Source organism: Lasiosphaeria miniovina (assembly GCF_030549165.1).
Source record: "Lasiosphaeria miniovina strain SMH2392-1A chromosome Unknown B0T26scaffold_1, whole genome shotgun sequence".
Lineage (NCBI taxonomy): Eukaryota > Fungi > Ascomycota > Sordariomycetes > Sordariales > Lasiosphaeriaceae > Lasiosphaeria > Lasiosphaeria miniovina.
In genome coordinates this window covers 1,120,285-1,136,199 of record NW_026848220.1, presented here as the reverse complement: position 1 = coordinate 1,136,199, position 15,915 = coordinate 1,120,285, and the positions used below count along the sequence as shown (strand labels likewise).

General features: G+C 57.5%; 4 protein-coding genes across 4 annotated transcripts; 2 read left to right on the top strand and 2 right to left on the bottom strand.

The window, feature by feature from the left end:
• On the bottom strand, positions 1-2,972 carry B0T26DRAFT_669666 (putative chaperone binding protein; the record flags this gene model as incomplete). The annotated part of the gene is made up of 5 exons (XM_060439088.1): positions 1-960; positions 1,150-1,216; positions 1,821-2,470; positions 2,543-2,625; positions 2,750-2,972. The coding sequence occupies 5 exons, from the start codon at positions 2,970-2,972 to the stop codon at positions 1-3; spliced, it is 1,983 nt and encodes a 660-aa protein (XP_060302122.1).
• Positions 2,973-8,505: 5,533 nt separating this feature from the next.
• On the top strand, positions 8,506-12,392 carry B0T26DRAFT_669665 (uncharacterized protein; the record flags this gene model as incomplete). The annotated part of the gene is made up of 2 exons (XM_060439087.1): positions 8,506-8,875; positions 8,962-12,392. The coding sequence occupies 2 exons, from the start codon at positions 8,506-8,508 to the stop codon at positions 12,390-12,392; spliced, it is 3,801 nt and encodes a 1,266-aa protein (XP_060302121.1).
• A 666-nt stretch (positions 12,393-13,058) lies between these two features.
• Positions 13,059-14,073, bottom strand: B0T26DRAFT_683218 (uncharacterized protein). The gene has a single exon (XM_060440795.1). The coding sequence runs from the start codon at positions 13,948-13,950 to the stop codon at positions 13,519-13,521; it is 432 nt and encodes a 143-aa protein (XP_060302120.1). The 5' UTR covers positions 13,951-14,073; the 3' UTR covers positions 13,059-13,518.
• A 110-nt stretch (positions 14,074-14,183) lies between these two features.
• On the top strand, positions 14,184-15,720 carry B0T26DRAFT_8276 (uncharacterized protein). The gene is made up of 3 exons (XM_060447436.1): positions 14,184-14,602; positions 14,689-14,806; positions 15,005-15,720. Exons 1-3 carry the CDS (start codon positions 14,378-14,380, stop codon positions 15,463-15,465), a joined length of 804 nt encoding a protein of 267 aa, XP_060302119.1. The 5' UTR covers positions 14,184-14,377; the 3' UTR covers positions 15,466-15,720.
• The last annotated feature ends 195 nt before the right edge of the window (positions 15,721-15,915 follow it).

Below are 15,915 nucleotides of genomic sequence, written 5' to 3'. Positions count from 1 at the left end.
TCACGCCACAGCATCACCCTTCCCATCCCCCTCTACCCCATCCTTGTCCTTGTACAGGGTATACCCGTAGTGCCAGCCGGGGCTGTGCAGGTCACTCCGGATCTTATACCAGTCCTCTGCGACACGAAGAACATCCAAGTCGACCTCCACAACACGCATCTCCTCCGTATCAACCCCGGCCACCGCACCGCCCCCGGGTCCCACAATAGGCATAGCGACTTGGCTCAGTCCGCCCGAATTACAAAACGCCACGGCGCACGTGTTCTCACACGCGCGGGCGACGACGGCGGCCTCGAGGAAGACGCGCTCGCTGGCTGGGTTGAGCGCGAGCATGGGGCCGCTGGTTTCGTCCATGGTCCACCACGAGACGACGACCACCAAGTCGGCGCCGTCGGCCACGAGCGCGCGGAACGCCTCGGGGAAGCTCAGGTCCCAGCACACGAGCAGGCCGGCCCGCACAGAAGTGCCGTCGGCGCGGCGCAGCGGCGTGTCGAAGGCGCGGTGCGGCGCGGCGTAGCCGGCCGTCAGGTGCGGGCGCTCGGCGTGCCACAGGTTCTTCTTCTGGTAGGACCCGGCGATGGCGCCCGTGCCCGCGCTGATCCAGTACGCCATGTTCCACAGCTCGGTGGGCGTGCCGTCGGGCAGCTTGACGACGACGCTGCTGCCGCCGCCGCCGCCGCCGCCGCCCCGGCCCTCCTCGCCGGCGGCCGAGCCGTCTCCTCTGGGCGGGTTCGGCATGCAGATGGTGCCGGGCACGATGTTGATGTTGAGCTCTGTGGCCAGCGCCTGGTACCGCGCGAGATAGGCAGCCGACTCGGCCGACGCCGAGACAAAGTCTGGGTGCTCGGGGCACCACGACGTCAGGTGGTATTCCGGCAGCAGCGCGAGGTCGGCACCCTGCGCGGCTGCCTTGCGGATGTACGACTCGGCCTTGATAAAGTTGCCTTTGACGTCGATATCCTGATGTCGGTTGGGGATGTTAGCTTCAGGCCTAAACTAGGGGAAGAGGGGGGGGGGGGGGGGGTGGGAATATGACCGCAGGTGGGATAGCAAGCATTATACGGGCTGCGCTCGAGGTGGACGGGCAAAACAACAGCGCCATGATCATGACCTGTCTCGGGTGGTGGTGCCAATGACATCATTACTAACCTTTGGCTGGAGCTGTATGAGAGCGATCTTGTATTTTGGAGCCATGATGTATTGCACAAACACCGTTCTGTTCGGTGAGACAAAGACAAAAAGAGAGGCCCAGAACGCAGCTCTAGAAGTTGGATGCGAGACGGCTGTGTTTATGAGTCTTGAAGCAGGAAGGGCGACGATGTCTGACGAGGCTGGCTGTTGGAGCTCTTTCTCAGTAAGTGACCAACCCCGCCAACAGAGTGGGCCGCAAAGGAAGCGGCGGCGGCGGTGTCTTGTCTCACGGCGTTGGTGGACGGAATTAAGATCGGACAAGGGGGGTATTGGCGAGGCAGAATAGCCAAAACAAGGCTTTTTGCATTTGGGGAGCCGCAGCAACGCTCCGTTATCCATTGTATTGTGTAATACATGCTGTTATTTCGTGACCTCGTGTCGGGCACTGCAACGCGGATTTTCCTACTACATCCCGTGTTGCTCAGAAGGTAGAACCATCTATTCGCATCTAGTGTCTCTCGTTCATGCTCGCTTACAACTAACCTACTAGCCAATTCCCAGCAAAACGCCGCGCTCTCATCCCATTTGTCTCGTTCTCGAATCTCTAAAGAATAGATCCGAAGCTGACGGCAAGGGTTAGCAATGTCCGGCGAAGGACCATTTGTGTAACAGAGACAGACAGCACTCACCCGAATGTCTGCTTGATGCTCCGGACATAGTACTCCAGCCAGTTCCTCTTGGTGACGTCCTCTTGGCCTACGGGAACGCCGGTCCACTCGACGCGCATGATGGTGACGCTGTCCACGTCGTTCTGGTCAAACTCGATCTTCAGCTTCGAGTAGTGGCCCTGCGGCCACTGGTTTAGGCGCCAACTCTGCACAATCTTGGTCGGCTCCCCCAGCTCCAGGTATTCTCCCGAGACGTTGCCCCCAAACAGCTCGAACTTGCCGCCCTGCTTTGCCCCCTCAAACACCTTTGGCGGCGCGCGGGTGAAGGCTGCAATGCGCTGCGGGTCCGTAAATGTCTGGTACAGCTCGGCTGCCGTCGTGCGGAACTCCTCATTGTCTGTCACCGTCGTGGTGTTGACAATGCTGCCGCTGTTGGTTTGCGTGGCGGGCGTCGGCGCCTTCGCCGACGACGTCGGGACGTGGAGTTTGGGAGTCGAGAAGCCGCTCGATGGGTTGGACCCCGGCGCGTGCTGAATGTCCTTGCCGTGCTCGGCGACGAGGGCTGGCATGAGCTTAAGGAACTGGCTCCGGAGCTGCGGGACAATCTTGGAGCGGACTAGGTCCTTGACAGGCTGTTTCTCCTTGGCATCCGAGTAGATGTCGATCTCGAACTGGAGCGGGCAATGCCTCTTAGCTTGACGATTCACGGTAGAATATCAACACTGTACATGCTGGAACCTTACCACAAACTCATCCTCGCTCAGCTCGTGCGAGAGCTCGGGCACGGTGATGGTTCCCGATACTTCGGACTCGTCGGCAGTGGAACCTACAGACCATGCGAGCAGAGTTTTAGCCTCGAGCTTGGTTTACATGGAACGGAAAATCTGGGATCTCGCGGTGCGCAGGGAAGACGAGGGACAAGGCAGCTTCTATTCTACGGAAATACGTACCTGTGTACTCCAGAGTTAATTTGACATCAAAAATCGTAATGACCTTGCCCTTCCTCTGCGCCACGTCGACATCCCCGTCCATGCTGATGACCTTGGAAATCTTGGCAGTCACATCTCCATCCTTGGCCTCAATGATCGTCAGGTTATCACTGAGCCATTGCTTTGCCCATTCCGAGGCGTCCTTGTTGACCCAATGCCAGTTGTTCGGGTTGTGCAACACCATTGTGACGCGGTCCGGCCTGACGGATGCAGAAGCGCAAGATACTATGGAAAATACGGACTGCACTCTTTGTCAGCGAATTGGTCTGCAAAAGCTTGAATGCGACGTGCAAGAGTGTGAAAGAAGCGCGATCAGAGATGGTCTCGTGGACCGCAGCGTAGTCATCAAAGGAGGGAGTACAAGTCGGCCTATGACTGGTGCCAGCTGAACAATCATCAGGGAGCAGATTGGGGGTGTGCAAACGGTGGTGGAGGAGATTGGGAATTTACCTTTTGGGAATTGAAGAGTTGACGTTGTTGGGAAAATTAAAAGAGGAAGAAGAATGTGAAGAGTCGCAGAGATGTAGGAAGAAAAGTCGAGAAGAGGAGCAGAGCTTTGGAAAGCTCTAGAAGCCGAGCCAGGCTCCGTTTTGGGCAGTATTCCGCACAAGGCTGACCGCCTTCAGTCCCCCCTCCCACCGCCCACCCGGCCGCGGTCCGAGCGGGGCAATCAAAGCGGGGCGGCCTTGAGTCTTCAAGCTGTCTCCAACAAGGTTTGTCTTCGCCGTTGATTTGCAGCTTCCTGTGCCATCTCAGAGCAGTCTAAGACCTCTTCGCTATTCCGGATAATTGTTATTCACCTCCTTGAATCCTAGGTAAAGAGATAGGTATCTGTTACTAACATTCACTGCGCGGTGTTAGAAGGCCATCGTAGACAATACCGTAGTAGACCCTCCAGACCGCGAGTTTGCTAAAGCCATTGTTGCCGAGACTCAAGAGCCCACCCTGACCAATGCTGAGATTTTCTTTCCAGAACAACAAGTATACTATGCCTTCATATACCGTGATTAAACCACGTCGGAGTTTCTAATAGCCAAGCTACCTTTTATAATGGCTAATTTTGTCCATATTTTCTACGCTTTTGCCATTGCCATAGAAGTCTTCAATTGTTGGAACAAGCACGGTTTCTATCTGTGCTGAACTTGGTCTTGACACAGTGAGGTTCTCGCTTGGGATGGCCCCTTTTTGCCTCCCCGACTCGACGCCAAGCAAGTTAACGTATGTCAAGGTGCATGGCGACAGGTTTAATATGACCAAACGATTGCCAATCCCAAATGCCTGCTGACTCAAGGACAGCCCATCATAATGACGCTGGGACAGTTCCATAGGAAATAGTCTTCCTGCTGCTTATCGGCACAGATTTTGCTTGTCACAACTTGCATCAGCTCTAAGACGAGGAAACCACAAATAACCAAAACTGTCACAAGTGAGCTAATACATCTTGAAATCTCCACCATTGGGGTGTCCGCCACAGCCTATGGTCGCCTATCTCGCAACTCCGCGCATTGTCCACTGCGGCGTATCGAGCCGGAGCATTGGATGTGTGCGAGGACATACATGCATTCGGCCTGGCGGTTACTAATGCTGCCGCCACCCACCACTGGCGGTGACTGCTGGTGGGACACGGCCGGCACCCTTTCCCGCTCGCTCACTCAAACCCTGGATATTTACTGGTCTTCCAGGATGGCACGCGCGGGGGGGCGCGGGGTGCGGACGGCTTCCGCTAGAGAAAGAAACGGCCAGGGGCGAGTCGGTTGTCGGGAGCGCCACTCGCCTGGGGCTCGACGTACATACCAAAACGGCTGCCAAGATTCCTGGTTTTGATGACTCCAGGGCGTGCCGCGGCTACCACTGGGCGGAATTGGGTGGAATTCCAAGAACCTTTAGGATTCGTGACTGTGTTACCGATACCTGTATTCCGTACCGTTGCACTGTTTTCGACAGCGGGTTTGGTGACAGGTTATTTTTGCCCGTGTCAACAAATAAGCGCGATGCCAAAAACAGCAGCCTTTCAATAAGGCAGCCCGGAGCGCTCCTCTCCCGGCGCGTCAAATGCACAATATCCGTCGGCGGACACTGAACAAGGTGTCGGTCAAGCGTTTAGCGCGCTTGGGATCACGGACGGGGCGAGCGCAACTCGGGATCACTCATCACTGGGGCCGAGAGCCAAAGAAACACGCCCGTCGCCATGAAACTATTTTGAGCCAGCAAACGAGGCAAAAACGCCACGGATATTACCTAGATTCGGGGATGCAATCTAACAACACATGGGGTGTAAAATGTGTGTGATATGGGTATTTCGAGGCAGGTGAGGTCTGCTGGGCAGCAAGCAAGCAAGCGAATCAGCAAACCGTAAGGTAGCCAACGGGCATCGGATCTGATTACCTCACCAGAGAAGGGAAAGGATATTTGACCGCCAATCAGCCAGGGTAGAAACAAAGCTGACTGACGAGGGGTGGAGGACTCTATAAATATCTCATCACATCGACGACCTCCCACGATCGGGAGAAAATGTGGGGAGGGGCTCCGCAGTTGTAAAGAGCTTAAAGTGTGCGCAAGGAAAGGGCAACGCGTGATCTCGCGTCTTATTGGCCCTTGCACAGCTCGACACGTGAATCTCTTCATTCGCTCAAAAGTGAACACTCAACTGTGCGGGGCTCCTCATAAAGACGAACCCACGACGCGCACCACGGCGGGGTCTATCTTGTATGTATCCATTGGTATGTATCCGTACCAACGGTGCTAATAATAACAGAGAGAGCACAGCGGCGGGACGATATGGGCGGCATGTTCAAAGGAGAAAAGGGGCAAAGGGGATCGCTTCAGGTGTTCTTACAGAATACTGGTCGCCTTCTTCACCCTCTGTCGCACTCTTGAGCTGTTGAAAGTCGCCGGTGCTGTTCGCAAAAGAGGCAGAGGCCACTACGAAGTGGGTAGGACAACTCCATACAGAGTACACCTCTAACGGGGAAATGCATGTTAGCTTGGGACGTTGCCTCCTATTAGTATCTTCCAGGGAAATATCGCTAATCACTAACTTTGCCACCTTCCCACGCTAACATGTATTACCCCGGAGGAAGTGTAAAACTGCCAGTCGTTCCGCGCTCAAGAAGGCCAGAGGTTGGGCCAATGCGGGCTAGGTCGCCCGGGGTCGGCCGGCCGAGCGGTCGCATTGGGGGGTTGGAGTCTGGAGATGCCTCTAAATTATTGCTGTGTCCTCAAAGAATCGGCTGATGTTGTCTTGGTGCCAAGGCGCCCCAGAAAACTCGACGCACCGATGCGCTGAACCCGCGATTAGGCGAGCGTCTAGGTCCCTGGTGGCCATTATTTTGTAGGGCCGACAGTGTTTGCATGAAGGCGAGAGCGGCATCGAACGGCAAGAGAGAGTGACGGATACCAAGGACCGGAATGGGTCTAGCAGATCTCCTGTCGAGAAAAAAAAGCCTTTTTTCCCATGGGCGGCGGGCTGCCTGTTGCTGCCCAGGCACTGGACTTTGGAAGGTGGGTGACAGGAGTGGAGGGGTGACATGGACGAGGGGGGGGCCGCAAAGAGTCTTGGTGGGGCCTCCCCGCTAATGCAGCACACAGGACCAAGAGAAGCAGTCGAATCACAACGTCGGCAACAGCCAGGGGCTAAGCGCCGGCAGCCACATCACAGGTATGGCATGGGGCTCGACGAATCAGGAGCGGGAATGCACTTTTTGCCCGCAACCAAGAATAGATTGTCGGCACACCGTTCGGTTCGGACCAATCATGGCTTGTCCGGCCCCTTCAACCCCCTTTGGCCTGGCCTGGGTGTGTGCACTTGCACCTGGCCCCCCTCTCTCCTCCTTGGCTTCGATTGCCCCTTCTGGATGCGGATTGCGGGCGGGCTCGAGGTCAGGTCAGGCCAAGGGGCTCAACAGCTATAGACGCCGCCCGCGGTCTCTCTCCTTTCCCTTTCAGTGGGTTTGTCAATGCTAACGGGCCGTGACCGCCGTGAATGGACCCCATATCGATTTTCCCTGCATGGGTCCTCAGCCCGACGCCGAAGGGCTTACTGGACGGAGGCCGAAAAGAAGAAAGTTGATGAATATATTGAATGTCTGGTTCCAGTTATGCCCCTCACATTGCATTTGTTGGTGCCACCGTGCCCAGGAGCCTGTCACCAACAGCTAGCCCACAGGTGAGGATCCTGGAGCGTGGTCGAGCCTACGCCTGCAGGTCTCTGTCTTGCAGCACGAGCAAGCTCTGCACCGGGGTTAGCTTCTTCGGCGCTGCATGGTGCAGTCACTGCGAGTGCGTCCCTTGCCTGATCACTCAGTGGAGGTGGAGGGGTCTCGCACGATTGGCAGGGGCGAGGCCGAGGCCGCATTGTTCGAGTTGTGGTTCGCCGAGTTTATCGCGGCGGAAGGACGACTTTGACTAGCTAGCCACCTAGAGTACCCACGCTGCGCGCGCTGCTTGTGGTGCGTGCGTGCTGGGGCGAGGAGCAAGGTGCGAGAGCCGGACGGAGAAGGTACGTTCTCGTTCATGCTGCCGCATCGGATTCGGCCCACGAGTGACTCGTCCACTGAACCAGACACACAGACCCGAGGCACCTAAATCTGTATTGTGCATACGATTGTATTGTATCGTATACACACATTCCCGGTATGTAAGCACCCTCGATCAACAGTTGCAGGGAGCGTGTGCCATGCCCGTCTCGTCTGCCATTGCTGCATGTTTACAATTTGCTGCGTGTGTTGCTGCAGGACAGGACAGCCGACCAAGTAAATCGAGGCTCGAAAGATAGAAGGCCCTTCGAGGCTCTACTGAGCAGTCCACTGCTGGTCGTGTATGAAACACGAGTACTGTACGGTACTGTACTGCATACACCAGGGGGTCCCGTCCCCAGGTCGTTCGCTTGGCCAAGTTTAACGCGGGAGGCCGGCTCCCGCATTTTGCATGGGGGTTAGACCAGTTAATATCCGTACCAGCGATACATTACATACACAACCTCGCTCATCTTGGCCGTGTCGTCTACATACTAAAGCAGTACATGGTGGTATACACCACCCCCCATACAATGCAATGTACATGACCGGGGTGTGTTTGGTTGCACCATAGCCTGTTCTCGCTCCCCTGCCATGCCCTTCCGGGCCTGGGGCAATCCAATCTATCCCTCTTTTTATCTTTGGCAGCACAGCACACCACGCACCGCACTCCCGGCCGACCGACTTTGTTCACACCACGCACGCCGCACGAGATTTCACTGCTGAGCCGCGCCTTCGACCGGCAGCTTGACAACACAACGTTGAGTGAGCTTCAGACCGTCGACCTCACCTCACCTCGCCCACCCCGCCCACCTTGGACCTCTAACCTACTTGACCTGCCTTGGAGATACTGTAGGCAAAGCATCGAAACGATACTCTTCGGCGCTCTGGTCGGCTTGGTTCCGGTGATGGACCAGACGTGAACGACGCCAACCAACCCCGCAACTCGAGACGACCCCCCCTGGCTGGCCTGGCTGTGGATGGCGTGGTGACGAGGCCAGCGAGGTCTGTCTCTGGTGCCGGCTCGAGGCAGTCCGGGGAGATAGTGACACGCTTGACAGAGAGAAAGAGAAAGAGAAAGAGAAAGGGAAAGGGAAAGGGAAAGGAACAGAGAGAGAGAGCCGGTCGCGCGCCCCGCCGCCGCGAGGCTTCTCTGCTCTGAGGGAGCGTCTTGGGACGGACGACGGCACCCCGGGCTTCTACATGCCGCCATTCATGATGAGTTCGTCGCGAGACCCAACTGCGCGACTCCGCGCCGGATTGAACCCCCTCTTGACGGCGTCGCTAGGGGTTTACCATGGCCATGCGAACTCGACAAACTCGAGCACCCCGCTCTCGGCCATGTCGGTGAGCTCGCACGGCGCCCACTCGTCGGGACTTTCGTCTGGGCTCTCGTCTGGGCTCTCGTCTGGGCTCTCGTCGGGTCTTTCGTCGGGGATGCCGCCTAGCCAGACCCCCGTGAGCGCGCTCCATCCCTACAACCCGCAACAATGGATTGCCTCGCCGAACACGGCTGCGCCCACCGAACGGGTCATGTATCTCCAGCAAGCCCAGTCGTACGCAGAACCCCAAGGTAAGTCAACTTGTTGCTCCAGAGTAGCTGCCGAACCTGGCACATGATGATATAATGCTGGTGCGAGAAGTTGACCCCTTTCCAAGCATCACCTCCACCTCCGCCGCCATACTCTCCGCCCCACAATGGACGGCCCATGAGCATGGTGTATGACCAGGCGCCATCGCCAAGTATGGCCGGTGGCAGTCCACATCCTCCGCCCCAGCAGGTGCAAATGCAAATGCAAAGGCCAGTGCCTGAGCCACAATCTGCAACTACGTCTTTCCCGCCTCCTCCGGGCGGAAGGGGCGCCTCCCGGGAGAGGCGGTTTGGCTTCGGAGCCCTGGGAAGACGGCGAGAAGTAGAACAACAAAGCCCTTCTGCTGAGGCTCACCCACACCAGCAGTCTCGCCCACTCGCCATGATGTCTCGCGTCATGACGGGCCATCACGCCGCACCCGCACCTCTAACACTCCAGATACCCCACCAAATACAGCCGCGGATGGACGCGGACTCGCCCCAGAACATGGCTCCAGGAGCGAGACGGGCGGCTTCGACGCCCGCGATAGCCACGCCAACCTCGGCAAGGTCACGGTCCTCGTCCCAGATTAGGTGGGACCCTATGGTGCCGGTCCCGCCCCCTCCGCCTGGGCCCCCGCCGGCCTCGAACCGCTCTCAGAGTGTGCAGCGCATGACGGGAGGGAGCGAACCGATTATGTCGCCGCCGACACGCAGGCCTCCCCCGAGCGGTATCGCCGCCCTGGGGCCTGTCCCGCTGACTCCCGCAAACTGGCATGAAAGCGACAACATGCCAAACCTGCAGCAGTTCCCAAATCCACAACCCCAGCCCGAGTCGCCTAATAACCCGGCCTCGCAAGGCACCGAGACGTCGAGTGTAGGGAGCTCGAGTGCGCACCCCGACTCGGCAGTGTCGTCTGCGAGCTCGGCTGGCTCGCTGGCTAGGAGCCCTGCACAGAGAATGGAGAAAACTCTGCGGGAGCGGCGGAGCGAGAGTCGAACAAGAGTGGGCGTCCACGACTCTATTGACTCATCTATAGTTGCGGCCACGCCCTCATCCCAGACGCAGCCTCTTACTGAGATCGTGATCCCACCAAATCCCGCAGGGCTCACGCGGCGGTTGACTATCAACAGAGGCACACCGCGGACGGGAGGAGCCAGGACCGGCGAGACACCCCGGACTGCCGAATCCTTCGAGAGCCTCGAGTCCAGGGGCTCGACCCCGCGGGCTGGGGGGAATGGAAAGGCCCACGCTGGCCACGAGACGCCGACGGGACATTCGCCGCGGACGCACAAGTTTCCAGAGCTGCAGCACGCTCTCGCGCCAAAGGCGCTTCCCACGCCCCCGACCGGAAGCCGGTCGTCATCGGGCTCCCAGAGAGGATCATCCCAGGAGATCGCCCTTCCTACGCCGATCACCCCGGCGCCACACCCGACGAAGCAGGCAGTCATCAGCCAGACCACTGACCAGTTCGCGCGCGGCACCATCGACCGCTTCACCCTCTTTGCCCAGCGAGAGTCTGCTGCCGCCGACGACGCAGAGCGAGTCCGGCTGTTTGCCGAGTTGTTCGTCAGCGAGTCTAGGATACGGAGGGAGCGGTATGGGGTGGCCATCGGGGCCATGGGGTCCGAGGTGCTCGACCTGACGCGCGATGTGTTCCGGCCTATGCCTGCTGTCAGGCGCGAGTCGGTAAACTCGGCCACTAGCGGAACGGCAGAGCTGACACCCCAGTCGTCTGAGCCCAGGTCTCACCGGGGCTCGGCTGGCTCTGCTTTCGGTGGTGCCGGAAATAGCCACGGCCAGTCGTCATCCAACTCGCCCTCTCCTGCCGCCGGGCCGAGCAACTCGAACTGGCAGTCGTCGAACTACATGCCTTCGCTGTCACCCATCCTCAGCATGAGTGTTAGCGACGCGCTGGACGAGCAGGATTCTCGAGGACGGCCGGCGAGCCGGTGGTGGGAGGCCGACTCCAACGACGGCGGCGGATCTTCCAAGATGGAGAGGTCAAAGCGGGAATCCAAGTACATGGGCGTTCCTAAGGAAGCCCGGGAGGCCCTGCAGTGGATCGACGAGTTTCAGCCCCAGACGTCACCTGTGGCTGGCTCTAGCAAGCAAGACATGTCGTCCGACTACCCGCCCGAGAAGACGGGGTGGCACGAGCACTCGGACCAAGCCAGCTCATCACAGGCCCATTCGCGCAGTTCGCTCCATTCCGTGGCATCGGCCCCTAACACGCCGAACCCGGCCCACCTGGACGTCTCGCGGTTGGTGACGCTGCCGCCGCCATACCCGCGCCACCACCCTGCCGTGAACAACAACCACCCGGAACTAACACAGACTCGCAACTCGGTCCGCGTGATCAGCGACATGACCGAGGTGGAGGAGATCCAGGAGCAGTTCAAGCAGGGCAGTGTCAAGGTGCGGTCCGAGGCCGCCGAGGCGTCGAAACAGCGGCGCCAGGCACTGCGCCAGAACCTGCAGCAGGAAATCGAAACTGGAAGGATCGGGTACTCGGAGGCTGCGGCCATTGACGCCGACGCGAAGGACGAGGAAAACAACAAGATGCGGGACCTGGAGAAGAAGGTCTTTGACGACTTCCAGACCGTCGTCGTGATGCCCGTCAACGAGATCCTGCAGGCCCGCATTACAAAGGCCACGGAGCTCTTCGACGAGCTGCGCAGCCGGCTGTTTGACGAGACGCACGAGTCGAACCCCAACCTGCCGCAGGAGGAGGGCGACGAGCAGCCCGAGCTCCTCGAGAAGCTGACGTTGCTCAAGTGGATCTTCGAGGCGCGCGAGACGCTGCACCGGGCGCTCTACGACATGCTGTCGGATAGGAACGACCGGTACCGCGACGTGGTGCTCGTGCCGTACCGGCTGGCCAACCAGGAAGACAAGGTGGCGTCGGCGCGGGCCTTCTTCACCGAGGACGCGGCCAAGCGGGCGCTGACGTACGCCGAGGAGGTGCTGTACCGCACGCAGGAGTTCCGCGACGTGGTCGAGGAGACGGTGGTGCGCGGCGTCGAGGTGCAGCTCAACGCCTTCTGGGACATTGCGCCGCCCCTGAAGCGCGTGCTCGACAAGATCCCGGCCGACATGGAGGGCTTCCGCATCCAGATCCCGTCGGCCGAGTACCAGGAGAACCCCAGCTACGTCGACCACCCGCTGCAGTACCTGTACAGCCTGCTGCTGCACGCCGAGAAGAGCACGTACCAGTTCATCGAGTCGCAGACCAACCTGCTGTGCCTGCTGCACGAGGTCAAGGAGGCCTGCGTGTCGGCCAAGACCAAGGCCATGGAGCTCGACGGCCGCGACGGCGCGCGTGTGAGTGAGATGAAGGCCGAGGAGGCCAGCCGCCTGACCGACGACCTCAAGGAGAAGGTGCGCGTGGTGCAGGACCAGTGGATCAGCGCCTTGGGCGAGACGGTCGGCGGCGCCAAGGAGCGCGTTGGTGGGTGGCTGCTCGAGACGGGTGGCTGGGACGAGAGCTTTGAGGAGGGCGGCGTCGGGGGGGTGTAGAATCTTGTGTCCGAGATCCACCACCCAACCGCGGCGGAAAGAGAAGCCCAGGTATATCATCCATGTCTCAGACTGGGTAGAATTTCGTTTTGTCTTTTTGAGCGGGATCCATCACATACCACATCACATGGCCGGAGTTTTTTTTCCCCATCTTTGTTTTCCCCTTTATCTTCTCTCTGGCTACCTACCTACCTACTAAACATTCCGACACAGGCGCAAGTGCCGTGTCCAAGGCGCAGGCCTATAAAGCACAGCGTAGCCGCGTTGCGTTTGCGGGAGTTGTTGTTGTTGTTGATCATCGCCGGGCCTTGCCGGTTTGATGGCGGTGCTGGTGCACGGTTGTTGCTGCTTGTTGATACCCCCCATATATTTACATGATATATACATTTTTTCTTCTCCATACCTTGCCTCCAGAACCGGGGATGAAATGTGACATTCGGATGAATATACATTGGATGGGATGAAAGAACGTCTGGGTTCGGGTTTCTATACACCGTCTTGAAGTATTGTGGTTAATAGCAGATTACTAGTGAGACTCGTGGGATCGAGACAGGAAAGCTGCGCCCGGAAGGCCGTTGCGGTCTTTTAGGGGTCTTTTATTAGTGCGCGGATAAATATAAGTAGAATATATGTACACTGGTGTTATATGCAAATATACAAATATAGACACAGGCGTGGGATATCAGGGCCTGCTAAACCATGTCGTAGCTTGCAAGAGGAATACCTCTACAGGCAGGCAAGGTTGCCCCGGATGACTTGACAGCCAACCTTAAAGGGCCATATCGGAAAACTGTCCCGTCGGCAGCCAGTGATTCCGGAAGTTCGTCCCATGTAAAAACTGGACAAACAAAGCCGAGAGAAGACAAAGCCGCTCTCCCGGGATGTCTGCCCGTCTCTGTCCTGGTTGACTCATGCCTGAATATCTCTCGCCAAAAGCAAAACACGGGCACAAGGCCCACTCAATGCTGGACCTTATGAATGAAGCCCCAAACGTCATTGTTGCAAAACAATAATGAATGAGGCAGCAGCGGGAAAGAAACAGCCGGCTGCCAGGGCGGAAACGTCTGTCCCCCATAGACACCGGACGTACGAACAGACGGACAGACCGACGATGGATGGATATCATTCACTTCTTCCGCCCACCCTCCTTATCCCCCCCACCACTTCCCTCTGCACCATCAGCATCAGCATCATACGGCGTCGGCAGATCAATCCCCACCCGCCGCGCCGATAGCCGTACGCGCTCCTCCTCGTCCATGCCCATGCCGGGGTTGTACCGCTCCAGCAGCGCCGCGTACGTGCGCTGCGCGCGTAGGTAGGCCAGATACTGCTCCGCGTGCGCCACAGCGGCGGCGACTGCGCTGGGCCATGTTGTTGTGACAGTAGAGGGTTTTGTGGGCGTGCTGTTGGAAGGTGAGGGGGGTGCGCGGAACGAGTCGCGCAGCCGCTGGTGGAGGGGTGATGGCGGCGAGGAGAGGATGGGTCGTGGTGGCAGCTCGCGGAATAGGGACCTGTAGAGTGCGCGCAGTTTCGCGGGCTGCGGGGCTGTTGACGCCATGTTTTGTAGTTTGTTTGCTGTGTTTTCTTTCTCTTGTTGTGAGGGGGTGATTTGTGAGGCGGGGCGGGGCGTAGGTGCGAGGTTCGGAGCTTGAAGGTGCTGAGCTTGTCTTATCGAAGGAAACGGCTGGAGCTTGTTGAAAGTTTGAGGTTCGGGGTGGGTTGGCGGCAACTTTAACCCTAACCCTTCTATTTCACTTTCACATGCCACAAGCAATCAACCCCCCAATCCTTCCTCCCAATCGCCCCGCAACACCTGTTCCTTCCGTCATCAACGAGCAAAGCGAGCCTTACTCCTTGCAATCGCCCTGCAATACACCTGTTCCTTCCATCGCCAACAAGCAAAGCGAGCCTTACTCCTTTGCAATCGCCCTGGGTGCACACACATTCTATCATCATCATTATCATCATCGAACCTATCCACCCACATGGCCGAAAAGCGAACAATCACCCAGCTCGATCAGCTGACTCTCTACCCGGCAACACCTCCAGAGACAGCATCTCCCGACTCCCCTACACCGTCTGTGGGCTTGCCGGTCTCGGGCGTCGATAAGATTATCGCCGAAATTCGCAATCGCACCTGTGGCCGAGTCGAGGTCGAAGAGAAGTGGTGGTGCATCAGCCTCAGCCGCGACGAGTTCAAGGCTTTTGAGGCGCGCTTTGAAGCCGAAGGGGATTACCGCTGGCCAAATTAGCTAGCCTATTTATCCGGTACCGCATTAGCTAACGTTTGATTAAGTACGACTACTTCCCTCAGCTCGCCAAGTTCGTCTTACGAATGTCGGGTACTATCCACGAAGCCGTTATCGGAGCATTCGGAAGCCTAGTCATAGAGCAATTGATCGATATACAGCGAGGTAACGACCCAGTCGCTGCCGATTTCGCTCGGGGCACCCGCGCAAGAGGAAGTCCCAAGATTGAGAGTGATGGTGGTTCCCATTGCCCAGACGGGTCGTTTACGCACAAAGATGCGGGGGCAGCATGTGTTATCTTGGAGGTCTCCCATTCACAACAACGACAGGATTTGCCATTCCTTACAGATGATTACATCCTAGGTTCAAATAGGCGGACCCACCAAGTCGTTATTGGGGTTGACCTTGAATACTGGGAGGAGAAGGGAAAAGAAGCTAGGGTCACTGTGTGGCGACCAAGATATATTGAGGAAGATGGGGAAGCCGTACTTGAAGCAGCTGAGACGGAAACAGGTATCTGTCGGGCAGTGGATGGTAGTTTGGTCGATGGGGAACGGATCCTTCGCATCGGGCTCAAAGATTTTGGGTACTGGCCCGATTGCCTCAGAATCGATGACATCCCCGGGGAAATTGCTATTTCGTTTTCTCAACTTTACGAAATAGTGCAGGAGGCTGAGGCTGGAGCGGAGCGCTGGGATCGTGAGCGCAGGAAGATGCAGCATGAGAATCATCTGAAGCGGCCAAGGGTTCGGTCACCACCGCAGCAACTCACAGAATCAGACGAGGAGCGGTTTAAGGCAGCCGAGAAAAGAGTCAAGATGTAACTTAGCGACCAGGACAGCGATTATATCCCAGAGTAGGATTCTATTTTGGGACAGGTGGCAAAGATAGAGCTTGTAGAACTAATAGACCTCGATATACTTAGATCCGCGGATCCTGGGTTCTTGGTACCGCCTCCATATACGAGTGACCTACGAGATTATCCCATTTTCCGGAACTCATCAAGGCTTCCAAATTCGGCATACTTTACACCTACGACCAGGACTCATAGGAAAATTCGGGATCCTGTCCGCTCTCGCATAGACAATCCAATGAGGACCAGATCAGTAGTTAGGTCGGTGGTGGCCAGCAAATCCCTAGTGTTGTATATTTTTTTCACCTTTTTTATTAGGTTTTTAATGATCTTTTATATTGTCCTTTTCGAGTGGATGTGTTTTGTTTTGGTGTGGAGTTGAGACGAGCCTTGATTGGCTGGCCGAACGGCAGTCTCCAAA